This window comes from Camelus ferus, chromosome 19 (genome assembly GCF_009834535.1).
Source record: "Camelus ferus isolate YT-003-E chromosome 19, BCGSAC_Cfer_1.0, whole genome shotgun sequence".
In the NCBI taxonomy this organism is placed as follows: Eukaryota; Metazoa; Chordata; class Mammalia; order Artiodactyla; family Camelidae; genus Camelus; species Camelus ferus.
Genome location: NC_045714.1, coordinates 19,222,567 through 19,241,320, shown reverse-complemented (window position 1 = coordinate 19,241,320; position 18,754 = coordinate 19,222,567). Strand labels below are relative to the sequence as shown.

Below are 18,754 nucleotides of genomic sequence, written 5' to 3'. Positions count from 1 at the left end.
CAGTGGCGACAGCTCATGCTTGTCATCAGAAGGGATGAGATCGACTCGGGTCACGGACACGGTGTTGCTAATTGCAGACCACGTCAGGGTGGCCGTGGGGCAGGAGGGGGCAGGCTTTCTAAGCACTTGGGGGGGCTCCACCCCCTCCTGGGGGGCTCATCACTGGCTTCAGGCTCCTTGTAAATCAGATGGCACCGCTCACTGCCTTTGGTGGCTCCACAGAACTCTTGTGGGGCCGAGAAGCCTCTCAGAGATTTGGAAATTCATTCTGGGGCTCCTCACCCTTTTCCGTCCTTCTTTCCTGCAGTTTTGCGCTGAGGGATGCTCGTGCGGGCTGCGGTGACGGGGGACAGGGGATGAGCGAGACCACGCTGGGGCCGTCCCTCACACTGCGCAGGGTGACAGCAATGTGACCTGATGGGCAGTGGATCCTCGGAAAGGGGCCAGAGACTTTGATGTGCTTTCACGGCCTTTATTTAAAAGCTTCGTGTCTCGGTTAGGCCAACATTTGGGTCGGTTCACACACATATAAGGCCAGCTTCTAGGAAGCAGTTGGAAAGTTGCAGGGCCGTCATTTAAACCAAAGTCTTCTGTCTCTCATGGCGATACTTACATCTTCACACAGGTTGAATCGGACACATCAGTCACGATGTTGTGGGAGAAGAGGTTCTCGCCTCGCGCAGGAAAGAATTCAGGAGCAAGGCACGGGACAGGGAAAGCCAGCTTGTGTGGAGAGATGCGCATGGCGTGGACGGGGGCGGGCCGACTCACTGAGGGGGGCGGGCGGCTTGGAGATGCACGCTCCACAGGCGGGGTGCCGGCCGTCTGGGAAAGGGGAGAGGGAGGGAAGCTGAGGCGCGCGGGCTGTTTAGTTTAAAGTAAAAGAGAAGTAGAAACTCCACACTGTAGACAGAGTGCAGGCCATCTCAGGAGGCAAGAGAGTGACCGCAGGGTGTGGAGCTGTTAGGTTTTATGGGCTCGGTAATTTCATGTGCTAACGAGGATTATTCCTACTGCTGTGGGAAAGGGGCGAGGATTTCCAGGAAGTGCCCCCCTACTTTTTGATCATTTATGGTCAACCTAGGAACAGTCATGGCACCTGTGGGCGAGCCATGAGGCTCAAGGTCAACTGGAGGTCAAATCTTCCGCCATCTTGGTTCTAACTAGCTTGTGTCCTGTCAACTGCTGTGTCGTTCCTTCGGTGCTTGTGCGCTGCCCCCTCCCCCACTTCAGTGACACTTCACGCTGTCAAAAGTGGAAAACAATTCAGAATGCCTGATGCACTGGGGGATTTACTGGAGGCTGTTTCTGCAGGAGGCTAGTGTGGTCACCGGGCCAGCGACGTCGTCAGGGGCCCAGGTTCCTTCTCCCCTGTTGCGTTTCTCCCTCCCTTCTGTGAGTACATGATTCTGGAAGAGATGGGCATGGCCCTTTGTTCCCAGAATCCCTTGCTCCATCACCCCTTCTGGGCCTGTGCGTGTGTGTGTGTGTGTGTGTGTGTGTGTGTGTATGAGTCAGTCCTTTTGTTGACCTCCTTTCTCTTGTTCCCTACTTCCTTCACTTTTAGAAATAACAGACAAGGAATTTCACTTTTCATTTTCCTTCCTGGCTCCCTGACAAAGGGCTCACTGGCCTTGGTGGTGATGGCTGGGATATTCAGGGTCTCTCAGGCTTTGGGAGAGAGTGTGGGCTGGAGGGAGGGGGAGGCAAGTGCAAGGTGCACACCACAGACCATGAGAGGAGGAGGCCTGAGCCGGAGGCACGGAGTGGGTCCCAAATACCAAATTTTGATCATCTTTTTCTGCTCTCATTAGGATTCTGGAAATTAAACAAACCCTGAGTCTTTAGGCAAATCCTAAACCAATAGAAATTAATGGTGGGGTGGGCGACTGGGGATAAGGGCAGGGGAGGGCCTGCTCTCTGGCTGAGACGGCAGAAGCAAACCCGCCCATTGCTCAGGTGGCAGGTGGTGGCCTGGTGCCTGTGTGTCAGCCCGTCCCGCTGGGCGTTCGGGTGCTTACACCGTCTTCCTTTTCCTGTTGGTGGATGTCTGACTCAGAATGGAAACCCGAGAGCGCCTGGGTCCGACCTTTCCCTCTGCTCAGCCTTGTTGCCCTCCAGTGGTGGCGTCAGCTTCCACCCTGGAGAGGTGCAGTGGGGGCCAGAGGTAGGGAAATGTGAGCGCCAGGTGGCTCCGTGCCTAAAGGAAGACCACATGGCCCGTGCCCTCTTCAGTCCTGTCCTTCTCTCTGTGAAGCCTTGAGAGGGTGTTTTAGTTCCGCGGTGAGAGAAGAGAGGGGAAAGGAAATCATCATTAGCAAATCTACGTGTCTGCGGCCCTGGACCAACAGCGCCTTCCCACTTGCTTCAGGAGAGATGGTTTCCAGATGAGGCCGAGGTGACCTTCAGTAGCTCACATCCCCGGGGTCCCTCGAGGCCCCCTCTGCCCTCCTCGGGTTCCAGCCGCAGCACAGAGGACAGTGCCACGTGGGCTCAGACTCCACTGTGGCGACAGTGCCACCTCCAGCTTGGGCCCCGGGTCTTTCTGCTTCCTCGCCCAGGGTCTTCCTGGTAGGTGGGAGCTGGCTTGGCCCACTCAAAAGTGCAGCCCTCTACTTGGGGGAGTTCATGCTCCTGGGGGCACCCTCAGCTAGCAGGTGAGAGGGGCCACAGCCCCTCAGCCTGCTGGAGGACAGTACGGGGAGGAATCCTGGGTGCGTCTCCAAGCGGGGTCGTGCCGCAGTGGCCAGAGGCAGCCACCCCATCTGCACCCTCCCATGCCCCATCTTGCTTTCCACTCGCCTTCTTCCTGGGATCCCCTTCAGGATGAACTGCTTCACTCAGTTCTTTGCCTTGGACTTGGCTTTCAGGAAACGCAAACTAGGACGCCTCCCAACGTGGCAGACGCGGGGATGCAGTCCAAAGTGTTGCTACAGTTTCAGTGACATCTGAGCCTCTCCCCTACTTGGCTGTTATCTGGGACCGGCCTGTGGGGTATTTGCGGGGGGCTTTGCATAGACGCTGTGTCTCCATCACCCGGCCCAGCCTTCCCCCCTTGCAGCCTGGACTCGAATCCCTTCCTGGTGCTCTCATAGCTTATTACCTTGATTCGTAGAAACCACTGGGTGTGTTCCTGGCAGATGAGGACCACTTACACAGAGAAAAGAGAGCTCTCTGCTTGGCAGTGCACCCGAGGGACACAGTGGGGCTGAAGCCGGGGGTCCGAGGAGGAGGCTTACCGGGCTTCTGGTTTGGATTCTACCAGACTTTTCATAGGACGGTGTAAAAGGTGGGCGTGTGTATCAGCAAGGAGTCTCTCCATTTCTTTTAGAGAAAAGACAACCCCATCCAGCTCAGGCTGAAAAAGGAATGCATTGCGCCATGTAATGAAAAGCTCAGATTCGTCTGGCTTCAGGTATTCAGGGGCTGCAGTGTGATGTCCTCGGGACTTGGGCTCCTCTGCCACCTTTGTGTGCTGGCTGCACTCGTGGCCTGAGCATCCACACTCTCCTTCCAGCTTCAAGCTCACTTGGGGAGAGTGGGCGGGGTGCTCGCCTGAACGCTCTGCTGTGATTGGCTGGTCTCAGTTATAGGCACGTCTTGGAACCAATCAATCTTGGCCTACAGGATGTGGGGCTTTGACTGCCCAGGCCCTCAGTGAGTGAGTGGGGCTCCGCCCAGACCAAGTAGACTGGGCATGGGGGAGGGGTCACCCCCAAATGAAAACCTGAGGTTGATTCAAGTTAGGGAAGAAGGGAATGGGCTGGGAGGGACTCAGGCACCGAACTCCAGTTTAGTTAAAATTAATTTCCCAATGGAGATTTATTGAATCCCTTTTCTATGCAAGTGCTGGGGGCTAATAAAAAATTGGTGTCATCAGGCAGCTTACAGTCTAATGGCAGAAATAAGAAACATAACGCGTGTTGGAAAAGAATGTGTCATCTGAAGCTATGCTCTGCATATTGTTCTTATGAATGGATATTTATTTAGGAATTGTGCTGTAATTAATACTGTAATATATATTATGTGTACACTTACATTTAAGCCTTGTATCTAATTTTGTATTTGTAAATTTTTCTGTTTAGAAGAGGGACCCCCAACATTACATAAGCTTCAGGCCCCACAAAACCTGGATCCACCCCTGATTTTTATATACCAAGAAACACAAAGTTAACAGGAGGGAAATAAAGATGAAATAAACCATTTAAAATAGTTATTTTATTAATAGAGCAAAACACTTCAATATTTTTAAAGTATTATAATTATTAATAGTGTTATGGTCTATGAGTACTTTTTGATTGAAGTACAGTTGATTTCCAATGTTGTGTTAGTTTCAGGTGTACAGCAAAGGGATTTAGTCGTACATCCATATGTATCTATTCTTTTTCCGATTCTTTTCCATTATAGGTTATTACAAGATGTTGAGTGTAGTTCCCTGTGCTGTACAGTAGGTCCCTGTTGGTTGTCTGCTTTATATATAGTGTGTATATGTTAATCCCAAACTCCTAATTTATCCCTCCCCTCCACTTTTCCCCTTTGGTAACCAGAAGTTTGTTTACTATGTCTGTAAGTCTGTTTCTGTTTTGTAAATAAGTTCATTTGCATATGAGTACTATTTTATGGAGGATGACACGACTGAGTATATTTAAATCATTTTTGACAATAATAGTTCCATACTTTGAGATACAGCTAAGGTTCAGTTTAATATTGATGTGTGGCGGCTGTCCCAACCGAAATAGCTAATTCACCAAGATACTTAGGTCCAAATGGAACAGAAGCCACATAGGCCACACCTGCTAAATCAAGATGTTGTGTTTTCAATTTCATCCACCAATTATGCAAAGACTTTTGTTAACATCTTCCTATTTTTTTCTGGTTTCAATCAATCGATCATGCTACTTTTTAGAAGGTATTGATTTATAAATTGTTAATAAGTGGGTTCAAAACTCATTGAAACTCTTCGTGTGGAATGTTTTAAATCAGGTCACCTAATTCTGCTTCCAGGCTTTAAGGTGGAAAATAGAATTGTTTTTGACTCTCTTGATTTTTATCCTTTTTGGAGGGCAACACAACTTCTTGCTATTTGTTTTCAAAATGCTCTGTCCACAGAACCCATTTTTTTAGGAAAGTAGGTTCTTTTTCACCTGGTTGTTAAAATGTCACCTTGAAGGGTGTGTGCACATGTGCGTGTGTGCATGTGTGTGTGTGTTTTCTGAGATTTGCTAGGTGCATACTTAGCTGTTGGCCACGTCTTCTGATCAGAAAAGTTTGGCATATTTGTAGCGGTTGTTTTGTAAGAGAGAAATGCACAACTTATCTTTAAGATCAACAGTTTAAAAGAATTCTTTGCCAAACGATAGTCAGTGAACATCTGTGTGGTATAAAAAGATTTCTTGATCATGTTCCCTTCACATTTCAAGTAGTGTGAAGACTTTATGGTCTCACATGTTATCTGCCGATCTGCCTCACTGAGCGCTTGCAAAGGCCGCTGTCCTGGATATGCTGAGAGCAAGCGAGCGAGGAAGGACTCCATGTCCGTCCTGCACTCTGCCTTCGGGCCCCTCGCCTGCCCTGGGTGACAGTGCCCTTCTGCTATGTTAATTATGGGATACGCTGGCATGTGGACTCAGTGGGTGTGCTACTGTCAATCTGCGTTTTAACTATTAAGTAAATACGCCCTTTTATTATTTTCAGATTGGCATGCGATACAGACGTGGAGGTTTTAATGTTTTCTTCTCGCTCTTCAGCAAGGCAGGTAGCCTGTCCTCCCGGGATGCACAGCTAGGTTTTTAGAAACCCCAGCTCAAGGGATGTTAGAGGTCAGATTATTGAAGCCTTTCAGTTTTCAGATGCAGCAACTGAGTTAAAGCGATCCGGCTTCTCCAAGGGCCCAAAGCTAGTGACAGATCTGGCACTAGAGTCCCAAGATGGCAACGTCCTGTGAGCAGAAGCCCAGCCCCTGGGGTCCTTGGGACACACTCTTTTGCTTTAGTTAGTGGGGCAGGGAAGAAAGATGGAGCTGCAGTGAAAAGGGCTCTTGGGGTGGGTGTAGCTCAAGTGGTAGAGCGCATGCTTAGCATGCACGAGGTCCTGGGTTCAATCCCCGGTACCTCCATTAAAAAAAAAAAAAGGAATAAAATTCAAGAAAAGAGAAAGCTTTGAACTTAGACTGCTAGGACCTGCTCTTCTCAAGCCTTTCAAGGGAATTTGAAAGGGGAGGCGGTATGGCAGCCACGAGAGACACTGTCTCAGGGCGGAAGCGTCTCAGGGCGGCCAGACGGCACTGTAGCTGCCCAAGTACGTGTCCCACAGGGGCTTGTGCCCAGCAGGGGGCCTCTCCAGTGCTTGGGGATGAGGAGGGGTCTCCGCATTTGGGACTTAAAGGTGGAGAGATCAAGCAGAGCTTTGTCCGCTGTCCTGGGAACCTGAAGGCACACAGTGAACAACTGAGCACTGCGCCAGCCGCAGAGCTGCTGAGACCTGAGAGCACACACGAGTCGCCTGTTTAAATGCAGAGTCTCACGGGGGGGCCTGGGCTGGGCCCTGGATTCTGCATTTCTGACAAGCTCCCAGGGGATGCTGTTGGGGCTGGTCCAGAGACCACACTTTGAGCAGCAAGACTATAATGCAGACAGTTTTGTCGGGATCCTTGAACTGCTGGATGCTGTTTTAGGCTTGCCACTAAAATTCCCAGGCCTCTCATTTAAACTTAACCCCAAATCAGTTCAAACTCTTGGCTTAGGCCTCTGGGCTGGGTGATTTGGGCAGCCCTTGCTCCCAGGGTCACAGTGGAGGGCCTCGGCCAGCCTCTGTGTCCCAGGGAGGGTGTGCGGGCTGGGCTGGGAGGGGCCGGGATCCAGAGGGAAGGGAGGGCTGAGCAGCAGTCCAGACTTGGTGGGGAGCAGAGAGATGGCTGGGCCTTCCCGCCCCATCCTGTGCGTGGGTTTGCACGGGGACTAGTAACGGGATGCACCTCCATGGATGCAGGACACGGTGACCAGCACCCATCGCCCAGCACAGGCCGGAGCCCAGCAGCCCACTCCCTTTCCCCATCAGGGCCCCAGCAACGCTGGGCTGGGACCATTTCCCTACACCCTGCAGCCTCCTTCTGTGTCTTGTGTTTGGAGGATGGCCCCTGGGGCCTGGGAGCAGCAGCTCGGACTCTGCTGTGCCCCAGGCAGATTCCAGCTCCACCCGCCCCCAGGAGATGCCCTTGCTGCTGCTGCCCGACCGCGCTGTGCAGGAGCCCTGCAGAGGATGGGCGCTGCATTGCCAGAAGCGCCGGCGTCGCTGGGGCAGGTGCTGGGGTGGTTACTGTACCCCTTTTCCCCTCTGAGTGAAAGGGAGTCCCATCGGAGGGACAGACAAACGTCAACTTTGCACTGGTTTTCCTCTTGGAAAGCTGTGGTGCCCTGACACTGGGCTACGGTTTAAGTGCAGCGTGCGAGCAGCACCTGTGGCTCCACCTGCGCGCACAGGGGAGGACTTGCTGGCCTGCCGGACAGGGAGTGCGGCCGGCCCGAGAGAGGAGATGGTTAAACGGAGTCTGTGGCCTCCCCCAGCTCCGAGTTCTCCGGATCTGCCCTGCTCTGGCTTTCTGGAAGCTCTGAGGCGCTGGAGTGAATCCGTGCTCCAGCCAGTCTCTGGCTTCTTCCTCTCACGGTGGGTCTGGAGAGCTCACAACCTGTCCACGGTCCGAACTCCTTTCCAAGGAGCCATGCAGAGCCACGCTCCTTTCTAGCTGCAAAATCCGCGTGAAGCTGTACGTGCAGAAGCCGGCCCCTCCATCCTCCCCTGTTCACCCACAGAGGGTGAGAGCCAGGGCTTGGGAGGGAGGGAGGGGCGGTGGGGAGGGGGCTAGCTGGAGAGGGGGCTGGAGGAATGGCTCCCCGAGTCTGCAGAAGGCGTCTGCGGGCTGCAGGCTTATGCAAACCCGCCCTCCAACCCCGGGTGAGGACCCCGGGCTCCCAGAGTGGAGACAGCTGTGTAAACTGCAGGGCGGGGTGTTTATAGCCCAGCAGAGTGGCGCTGGGCCGGCCCGAGGGCCGCAGCCGGCCGTGCAGCCACGGGCTCTGTCTCTTGTTCTCCTCGCTGACTTTTCTGGACGTTCTGTCTTCAGTGTTGCCTTAGGCACTCCAGGACTCAGTGTCCCCACCTGCTGCTCTGATCCACCGGGGGCTTTCTCCATCCCAGTTTTAAAGAAGAAATGACGTGTTCCAGTTCTTGGGGAGAGGGGAGTTAGCACAGCCTCCCAAACGGAGCCTGCTGACCGCAGGAGGCCACTTCCCCCGGGCTCCCCGAGCTCGGGCATGAGCAGAACACGCACACCTGGGCTTTGGAGTCAGATCTGGGCCTGAGTCCCGGCTCGCTGCTTAACCCCGTCAGCAGCGGCAGTGAAATGGTCCAAACTCCCGGGGAGAGGGTGGAGTGAGATGGCGCGGGAAGGCCGCTTGGCAATCGGGCGAGGGGCTCGCAAGACAGTTCTGACGCTGCTGGACCCGCCCCTGCTGCCTGTGCACGCGCCTGAAGGAGGCAGACGCCCTCTGCTCCTCCGCGGGCAGAGAGGCCCGCTCTCCGCTCGGCCTGGGACCAGCATGTGGGATGGGGGAGCCCTGTGGGACGAGCGTGCACATTGGAGGAAGCGTGTTAGGCTTGGGGTGAAGTTGGGACCTAGGACACCTGAGGAAATCCACTCTGGGTGTCAGAAATCCTTGGGCTTTCCAAGCCCCAGTCACAGGGAGGAAGAAGGGGAAACAGAGACGGAGGCAGAGAGGAGAGCGGGAGAGGGCCCGTGCACGGCTCTGTAATGGAAACTTGGCACCCGGCCTGCACGCTTTCCTTCCTTCGAGCAAGTGGCTTGAGTCTCGAGTTGAGGACTTCCTCTCCTTCCAGCCAGCGCCCCACGCTGTCCCCATGGTCCACTCCTGTCCCCCTTCTCAGAGCCTGCGCTCATACCTGCTGCCCTGCTGGGGACATGTGACATGTCAGACTGCTGCCTCCCTCTTCACGCCCCCCACCCCCTCCCTGACTGATTGGGCCGACATGCAACTTCCAGGGCTCAGACCCGGTGGACAGGGGCCAAGTGTTTTTATTGACATTGCTCAAGTGCAGTCGCGGGGCAGACCCTGCCGAGCAGAGTCCAGGGAGGCCAGGAGGGAGGGAGGGAGGGAGAGCGGTGGGCCCCTCTCTGAATCCCCTCTGCCTTCCCCACTGCCCTCCCCAACCCCGCCGATACCCAAGACTCTAACCCTCCAGGTCATGACTAAGGGACCGGCCGAGTCTCTAAGAAATGCACCCTGAGCAGAGCATTGTGCATCCAGTGGGGCTTTAGAACCATTTTCTTCTGTTTGTGATGCTTTCGTGGGGTGATGCTCCTTCCTCCCCACTGTTTCTGGTAGTTTCTGGGGGAAATAGGTCCAGCGAGACTGCGTTTGCCCCAGCCTGTTATGAAGTGCAGGCTGCATTGTCGATCTGTCTTGCTAAAAGCTGAGAAATACAGCCAGATGGGTTTCACCCTCTCCAGGGATCCACCAAGAATGTGGCCTTGGGCGGTCATCAGACATGGGTTCAAATCTCCATTCTCCTCCTCTTTGCTTGCTGTGTGTCCTTGGACAAGCCTTTTAACCTCTTTGTGCTTTGGTTTCTTAATTTGCAAATGGAGTTAGTAGGTCAAAACAAGACTGTTGTTAAGACTGACTCTTAGTAAAGAACGGAAAGTTCCTTGCGCATAATAGACACTCAATAGGTGGCAGCTGTGTTGACGGAGCTGGTGGTTGATGTGGCCATGGGGTGGCTCTAAGTTGAGGCAGATCACTTCTACTCGGACTAATTTACTCTAAAGGTAAGGCGACCCGGGAACCAACTGCCCCTTCCTACCTTCCCAGCAGTTTTGTGAGGACAGATAAAACGGGTATGATATTGTCATGCTGGGGTCTCGGCGGGAAGTGAACACAGTGCTTTGCTTTTATCGCACTGATTTTTCGGACTCTGGTCTCTGTGTCTGTGCACCAGTGGTCAGCGGTCACACATATTTTTGCTGAGATAAACGTTTGTAGGTTTTGGAATCCAGAGGTGCTGCCTTCATGGTCTCTAACTCCTGAGGACGCTGAGTCGTTATGTTAAAAAAAAATCCTCTAATTTTCTGCTACAATAGTTGGCTTTCTTTTTATATCTCTTAATTGGTATCAGCTTTCCTCTCAGAATTACAAAACCATGGAAACTTGGCCTAAGAAAGAACTTTGGAAGTCACTGGACGGGACACTCCTGCTTCTTCGTAAATCTTTGGAATTTTCCTGAATGTTAGGATTGCAGTGCCACAGAACACTTTCCTTTGACCCAAATCATGAGAACAGCAGAATAGCCAGTCTGTTGGTCTCATGTAGGCTGGAAAATGCCGCTGGTGTGCTGCCCACATCACTTTGTTCTGACCTCTTCAGAGCACACTGGCACCGTCCAACTTCTAGCACCTGCGTCTCACTGTCTAAAGCCTTTTTCTGGGTACCAGACCCCCCCTTAGACACCCAAGTGGCAGATTGGAAGTGCCAGGGGATTAATGCCCCCTGGGAACAGCCTTCATTCAACCATTGGCAGGCCAGGAGCAGGTGGATAAATACCCAAGCTCCCTCACCCCTTGGGTGTCTGAGTTGCATGTCTACACTTGCCCCCACAGCTTTCCAGAGGGGTCAAGCTCTAGTTTCCTCATTTTAGCAACTGACTTGAAAACGCACCTCTGTTGGCTGGCTCCTCTGCCCTGTCCCATTTCCCTGTTCCCCCACGGGTGCTTCCCCCTCCCCCCCAATGTAAACCTCCTGTGCTCAAATCCTTGTCCTCAGGGGATGCTTCTGGCGGAAACAGCCTGAGACAAACGGGATGTCATTCTCCACGCTTTTAGATCCTTTATGATAATATGGTCTCCTAGTCACATTATAGGTCTGCGTGTTGAATTTTAAGGCCACCGACCTTATTCTTTGTGAGTTTTTGCAAGTGTTTTCCTCTGCTTGTCACCATTCTTACTCCTAAGAATTAGCCATTCAGGTGAACCACACTATACAAACGCCTTGCTTTAGTCTCGAAATATCTTTGGTATTATCCTCATAATTACAGTTAAACTGATAAACACGACTACCTTGTAGGTTTTTGTATTTCAGAGTCTTAAGTTATTGTTTCTTCTAGTTAGGCTCCACATTATACACTTTTTTTTGAGACTAAACCTAGGGGCTGTCCTGGCTAATGTGTGAAAGTTGTAATCAGCTACTTGATAACTTTACCTTGGGAGCAGTTTCCACTTGGGGAAGACCTCAGTGCAAGAGCTGCTGATGTCACACGTGTCCTGTTGGCTCACCTGGGATGCCTACAAACACTGTGATTTCCAGAAACTTCCCTGAGTCTTTCTTTGTCCATCCACAAAGTGGGAATAGTCATTTTGACACGTACGTACTGAGAACCTACTCTGAGCCAGCAGTGGTTAGGTATTGGAAAGACAGCAGTGGACAAAGTAGACAATGTCCAGGCTCCCTCTTTCTTTCCTGAGCAGTGTCACAAGGTTCGAATTGCATGATGAAAGTGACATCGTTTGGGAAACTAAGATCACCATGGAAATGAAGGACCGGGTCTGGAGATATTCAACTCTTCATGGACCGTTTCAAAACACTGTGTTGAAGTGACTGGGTGGGGCGCGCCCTCTGGCCTTTGGTGAAGGCCGCTGGGCTCACGAATTGGACCCTTGTCTTGTCCTTAGAGCCATTTTGTGACCACAGCAACTCTGGACACTCGAGAGTTAGCCAAAGCTTCATGTCACATCTTCCTTGAGTTCCAAGCTACTGGAAAGATCCATCTTTGCTCCCTGTTTCCCCCTCCCAGTGGCTCAGATGTCCTGCTCTGTTGTTTCTTTGCTTTTGTATCATGTGATTTGTCCACAGTGCTCAAGGCCATTGGCCACTCTTTCCGTTTTGAAATTCCCTTTCTGTTTACCTTCTCTGGCTCTTTTTCTGCCTTTCACGACCCTTTGCCGAATTCTTTTACTCTGCTTGCTCTCTGAAGAAGTGTTGAGTTTCCCATGATTTCTTCTTCCATTCCTTTCTCCTTCGGAAACCCCATCCCTCCATGTCTTCTACTCTCCGCTGTCTGCTTCTGATTCTCCTGGTGTTCCCTGTAGCTTCGCTGTCTGCACTGAGGTGTCTGCACCGCATTCACACAGGCAGCACACCTCCCTTTCCATGGTCACGGACACTTCAGACTCAACATGTCCGAAGCAGAAGGCACCACGTCCTCCATCTCTGCCCCTTCTCCCGGCGCTTCCATCCCTACCATCACTTCAACCAGAGCCCTCCGCACTGTTACAGTCCTTGTCACGCATTTAGTGATCTGCTTTTTCCTCATTCTTAGCTTGGACAGCTCCCAAGCAGCAGCTCCTGAGCAGCAGGTCCTGAGCAGGTGTTCAGTGACAGGTGGTTTATTTGGGAGGTGGTTCCAGGCAGTACTGGTAGGGGATCAGCTGCTGCTGGGCTGGAGTCAGTTATACCAACTTAGTGGACCTGCCTGTGTCCATCTCTTCCCAAATCCGTGTTCAGTGAGGTCACATTGGTAGCTTGAGATTGGACATGATGGAAATATTTCCACCATGGATAATGGCCAATGGCTACAAACTAGGACTTTTTCCCCTGGAGAGTTGGTTGTTAAACATTTCTCAGCATGTTCTTGGGAGCAGGGGATTAAGACGGGGAAGGACAGGGGCCAATAAAGTGTGTTTTAGCAGGAGAGTCACCCTGTAGACAAGTGGGGTGTAATCCCAGTGGAGAAAGCTGGAATCCAGCTCAGAGTCACCCCGCTGGAGGGAGAGGAGTTTACACCCCACTTCCTGCCCATCCTTGGCTGAGGGCTGCCGCTGTGGGGCCCAGGAGGACCCAGCAGCCAGGGGACGTCCTCAGGAGTTAGAGGTGGGCTAGTGAATGGAAGCGGCAAGAGGTTTAGGGGGTGTCAGCAGGGCTGGGCACGTGACGGCGGTGAAGGCCCTGGCCCCCCAGTGCTGGGAAGGGCTAACTCAGCTGTTACTGACGTGCAGCTGTCATCTCTTTCTCCCCAGACCTCGACTTCATGGACCTCATAGGGCAGGACAGACAGTGGACGGTGGGCAGGAAGTTACTGCAGGTGAACGACACGCTGACTTCGGAAGATGCTGGGCTGCGGAGCAGCAAGAATTGCACTGAACCAGGTAAGAAGACGGCAGCACGGGGGGCGGGGCTTCGCGCCGGGGGCGGGGCCGCCGTTCTGTCTGTAGTAGAGGAGGAGGAGCTGAATGCTGTGTCTTTTGAGTTCTAATCCAGAGGGAACATATAGGGGCAGGTGTCTCAGAAATGCCAGGGCCAACTCCCAGGGGGCGATTCGGGTGTGTTTCCACCTCTGCGTTCTTTTCCTAAGGCGGCTGGGGAAAAGGTAAGTCAAAATACCAGATGTGGACACTGGTGCCATCGAGTGGGAAACGGTCTGGAGAGGTGGGTGGGGATGTTCTGCAGCCGCCTTTGCTCTGGTGCCTGGAATCCTCTCTCGGTGGTTTTGAACTGGGAGCCTTCTTTCTGTCACAGGAAAGGCACAGGCGTTGGACCAGATCCTCACCTGCGATGCTGGTCTTCTAGGGAGAAGCGAATATTTATTTATCAGCTGTTGTATCTGATATCTATTACGCCTTTCCTCAGAACAGTTTATCTATAATGTTACTGAACTTAGAGGGAGAACTAACAAGGGGACGAAGAGAGCTTGGAATGATCAGATTTCAAGCTCAACCAAATCCCAGGAAATGCCAAGACCCTGTGGACTGGTGAGGACCTGCTAGCTTAGACCAGGTGTCCGCATAGCAGACTTGTCCCCGGAATGGCCAGACAGTAAATATTTTAGGCTTTTCAGATCCTATGCTGTGTCTATAGTATATTTAAAAATATTTTTTTATAATCCTTTAAATATTTAAAAACCATTCTTAGTGCACAAAGACAGGGTGTGAGATTGACCAGGCCTGTGGCCACGTTGTCAACCATGATGTGGAGTTCTCAGATCTCGGGGGCCTGCCTTCCTGGCCTGGTGGGGTCTTGGGCCTCACATGTGCCCCATTTAAGGGCTAGGGAGTTCAACCACACCAGGATGCCACATCCAGTGGCTGCTCTCATTCTGAGTGTCATCCTGGAAGGACATACACCATCTTCACTGCAGCCCAAAGAACCTTAGAGCTCAGAGTACAGGGGGTGAAGTCATGTGTCTGCTCTTTTTGAAGGATGGTGGAGAGAGGTTCCCTTTCCCACAGCTGGAAAGGATTAAACAGAGGCTACCCTCCTCCCAAAAAGAAACCAACCTACAGCCCTACCTAATTTGCATTCCTTACGCTAGAGGATTCAAGGCTTCCTGTGGCTGTTATTGAATGCTCTGAAGGAACACTCTTGAATGTTAGTGAAGCACATGGCAGCTACGTGAGCTTGGAGTGGAAGTGGGCACGAAGGTTTCCCACTGTGTGGACGGAACCCCATGTACTCTGAGTGATGGGCATGGGTCAAGGGCGGGCTGAATGGGCATGGCAGGGGTGGTGTGGGTCATCGCTGTGCCAAGAACCCGGTGTGCCGATCTGGTCTGATAAGATTTTTCAATATCTTTCTACAACGAGTAAGCGGATGGTGACTGGGATGTCAGGAGACAGGAGAACCAGTAGCAAGGAGCCTAGTCACTGCCTTGGGTGGCAGAGAAAGGAGTCAGACCCGAGACAGTGCCCACCTCCAGGATGCTGGGTCCGGCCACGCGCAGGGCCAGTGGTGATGCAGAGCTTCTGTTCCCTGTAGTTTGGGACTGTGTTTTGGAGGGGGTGGTGCAGTCTCTCTGTGAGTGGCATTGCTCACTATATCAAGAAATGCCTTTCTCAGAGTGACAGGTGTGAAAGAATAAAGCACATTAAAAGTTGTTGCAAGAGAGGAATGACTGAGCTCACAAGTAGAACAGAAGATGTCCAGGTTTTTAACGGAATCTCAAGCCCAGAGCCTGCTGGTGTTGGCAGGGCGGGCCCAGGGAGGGGAGGAGAGGAAGGCTCCAGGAGGAGCAGACAAGAGCTCTTCTCGCAGAGCGGGTCTGGGAAGAGCAGGGACGCAGGAGGGGCCGTCTTGATCTCCTCGTTGGTGGACTGCGGGCTCCAGGCTTGATTTCTGGGGCCCTTGACTCCAGACCAGTCCTACAGGGAAGAGGGTTGTGCTTGAAGCGAGATCCCAGCATGCCAGGGGCCTGCCCAGAGCCTCCGTCCTGCATGAAGCCTGCTGTGGCCATTCTGTTTTCTGAATGTTTTTGGTATAAAATGGACATTCAGTGGCCACTTAAATTTAAATTAATTTAAATTCCATAGAGTTAAAAAACTCAGATCCTCAGTTGCCCTAGACACACATCAAATGCCCAACTGTGGCAGGTGGTTCGTGGCTGCCATACTGGGCGGTACGGGTCACAGATGTTTCCATCATCACAGAAAGGCCTGTTGGACAGGCTGGTCGAGAACTCCCATCTGTCTTTGGACACATCTCTCGTCCTCCCAGCTCGGCTGTGAGCATCGCAGAGATACAGAGTGGAGTGTAAATCCAAGAGCCCCATCTCTCACCTGGGTCTTTGGGCCACGCTCACCAGAGTTGGAATCCCAGCTCAGAAGCTGTGGGGAAAATGCCTCAGGTTCTCTAAGCCGCTGTGTGCTTCTCTGTGAAACTGAGATAACCTTTCTGACCTTTCACAACGGCTGTGAGGGTTGTTGGTGATGTAATCAGGCATGCCCCGCCAGGTGGCAGATGGTGGGTCCACAGTAGGACCTCACCCATGAATTCCCCACTGTCTGCTGGGGGCACCCGTCCCTCCATCCCTGGTGGGTCGCTGTGTTCCCCAGCCCCTCCCCTCATGAATGGGCAGATGCGGCCCGTCTGGTTCAGTCAACAGGCCACTTCCTCGGGCGGCCCAGGTCCGAGCAGGTGGCCGGCTGGGCAGAGAGGCTCGCGCATCGACGTCTCACACAGATCAGCGCTGAAGACCTCGCCGTGGTGCTGAGCGGGGGGCCTCTGACCAGTCGTGTGTTTCTCCAAGAACGTGGTCAAAACGCTGCCGCCAAGCATGTGACCCCCGCTGCCTCGGTGCCCTTTCCAGAAAGCTGTCGGGGGTCTGCTTCTCAGGCCAAACGGAATGGATGCTTCATGAGAAAAGGTGGGAGCCAGAGCCCTCAGAAGGTCCTGGTTTAGAATTAAAGTGGAATGTACCTGTCTTCTCTGCCTGGAACGTTCCGTGGGGTGAGGGGGCCGCACTGGCCTGAGCCGGGCCCCCGCAACAGGACGTTGGCAGCTTCCGGGCGAGGTCGGAGCGGCCGGGGCGCGGCGGGTCGCGCTCGTGCTGGCTCGGGGTGGGGCTCTGCTCCCGGGAGTCTTCCGTGCAGGCCCAGGAGGTGAGCCGCGGGCCTGCGGGACTGGCCTCCTTCCCGTCGGTGAGGCGTCCTGCTCACGAGGGTGGCGGCAGGGTTCCCTCTGTGCTCTGGGGGCTGCTCGTCTCAGGGCCGGCGTGGGCCATGGCCTGTGAGTGATGCTGTCAGGGTCACAGGCAGGAGTGAGTCTGGCTCTTGTCCTAAAGAATGCCTCGTGCTACTTGTGACGTCACAGGGCTTCTCAGACTGTGTCCTCAGAACCCCTGGCTCTGGCCGCCGTTAGAGTAAGGCCAGTAGGTGTGGAGCCTGGGGATGGCGTGAGCTCCATTCTGGTTGTGTCTCTGATCGGGGGTGCGGCTGCTTGGCTTCTCCATTTCCTCACCTGTGAAACAGACCTGGAACTCAGCTGTCCCTCTGTCCCTCCCACTGCACACGTGCGATCATTCTAAGCAGTGTTAGGAACAGGGGTTCACAGAATCTTCCACCCCAAGACTCCCAGCTCCACTTCCCGGCAGAATTCCTTGTCATACCTCGACCTCCCTTTTACTCCCTGCCCCCATGCATTTTCCTCTCCTCCTCCACCCCGTCCTCCCCTCCTCCATCTTCCTCCCCGCAGCCTCTCTTTGAAGACCTGGAGCCCGGAGCGTCCATTGCCTGGGGAAGGACCCAGATGCAGGATGCCTGTTACAAGGTGGCATGGCTGTCTCGGTGAGCATGCAGCCTGGAGATGGTGCGCTCTTCACGTGACCGCTGCCACTTTAAAGCCATGTTGGATTTGGGGGGGATTTTTTTTAATGGTATTCTTCCTTGGTCCCTCAAAGACACAATTTTGGTGAAAATTTGTAATTTTTTCCTCTTGATCTGTGTGAAAAAGGTTGAGCTTCGGGCTCTCATTTTTCTGCAATTGTCCCACCCTCCGTGAACGTTTAAGGTTGTTTTCTTAGCCTGACACTGCTGATTTCATCTGGAGCTGGAAATCCGGTCTTTTGGCAAATAACACTTGCAAGTGTTTACTCAGATGACCTATTAAGAGAAATTTAACGTTGAATAAATTTGATCCACGGAAAATTAAGTTAGCTAAATGTAATACTGAGGGTGGTTGACAACTAGCAGAAATGAATTCTTTGTAATATTTATTTGTACACTTGGCAGAATTTTGTTTAGACACTTCGCAGGCTGTCTCAAGGGGAAAAAAAAGAAAAAAACATCTATCATCTTGGTTTTTAGTTCTTTGATGGTTTAAGGAAATGAGCTTTTCCTCAGAGTGCGCCTTTCAAATAAACTTTGGAAGAAGGAAGCTGTTTAAAGTGATAACCTTTGACGTGGGCTTCGCTCTGAGATCACTGCATTTTCTTCTGATAAAGGGCTCAGCTCCCTCCCGCTGCCCGGCTTGTGGGGTCTGAGGCCTCTGGGGATGGGGAAGCCACCCTGAGCCTGAGCTGCAGGACAGAGGAGAGGCTGGTGGGCACTGACCCCGTGGGACTGAGCCGGAGTGCTTCCTGCATGAGGTGTCTTTACTGGAATGGCCAGAAATGACATTATCTAAGAGTCAAATGTGAGCTGTCACGGAGAAGGGAAGTCAGAGGTCTGGACCGAGAGAAGTGATGAACGAGAGTAAGTCTGCGGCGGGTGGGTATAGCTCAGGGCTAGGGTGCATGCTTAGCATGCATGCAGTCCCAGGTTCAATCCCCAGTGCCAACAGTAAAAAAAAAAAAAAAAAAAAAGAAAAAAAGTCACCTCCCGGCGTGAGTGCAAGGTTGAGTGTGGACCGTGAACAGGAACTGGGGGCCAGCAGGCTCAGACTGGCAGGCAAGGGTAGACTGGTTCCAGGTGCAGGTCATGAATAAAAGGGGTATCGGGGGCCTACTGTTTCTGAGTTCGACCAGTAACATCGGAGTCAGCTGGTTTACCATCACGGGGCTGGGCGTGACCAAGCTGCAAAGCATGGACAGTCTGAATCTCTCACGTCTCACATGAAAAAAATGAGATCCAAAGGGCATGAATGCCCTGCCCCAAGTCACAGGGCTTGTCAGAAGCAGAGCAGAGCAGAGCCCCCAGCTGCCACACATGGATACTCAATGCGTATCGATAATTCTATGGAAAATCTGACGTTTCCATGATCGAGAGGAACGCTGTCCTGTAGAGGTTTAATGCGAGCTACAGGTGTAATTTGTAAATTCCTAGTAGCTGCCTTCAAAACTTGAGAAACAGATGAAGTTAATTTTAGTACTGTGTTTTATTTCACCAAATATATCCAAATATTAGAAATGACAGATTTCAGATCAGTGTTTTATCCCTGAATTTGAACCTAGGAAGCAACTAAGGTTTTGTTTTTTTTAAAAA

General features: G+C 52.5%; 1 protein-coding gene across 3 annotated transcripts in view; it reads left to right on the top strand.

The window, feature by feature from the left end:
* The window catches only part of SLC24A3 (solute carrier family 24 member 3), a 428,089-nt gene that overhangs the window by 49,439 nt on the left and 359,896 nt on the right, over positions 1–18,754 (top strand). For 2 of the 3 annotated variants that reach the window (XM_032461762.1, XM_032461759.1), the window contains exon 2: positions 13,082–13,210. In XM_032461762.1, coding sequence (XP_032317653.1) covers positions 13,093–13,210 — 118 coding nt within the window. In that variant the 5' untranslated portion in view covers positions 13,082–13,092. Of the gene's footprint in view, positions 1–7,127; positions 7,132–13,081; positions 13,211–18,754 lie in introns of all 3 variants that reach the window. The other variant, XM_032461760.1, reaches the window with a different exon arrangement.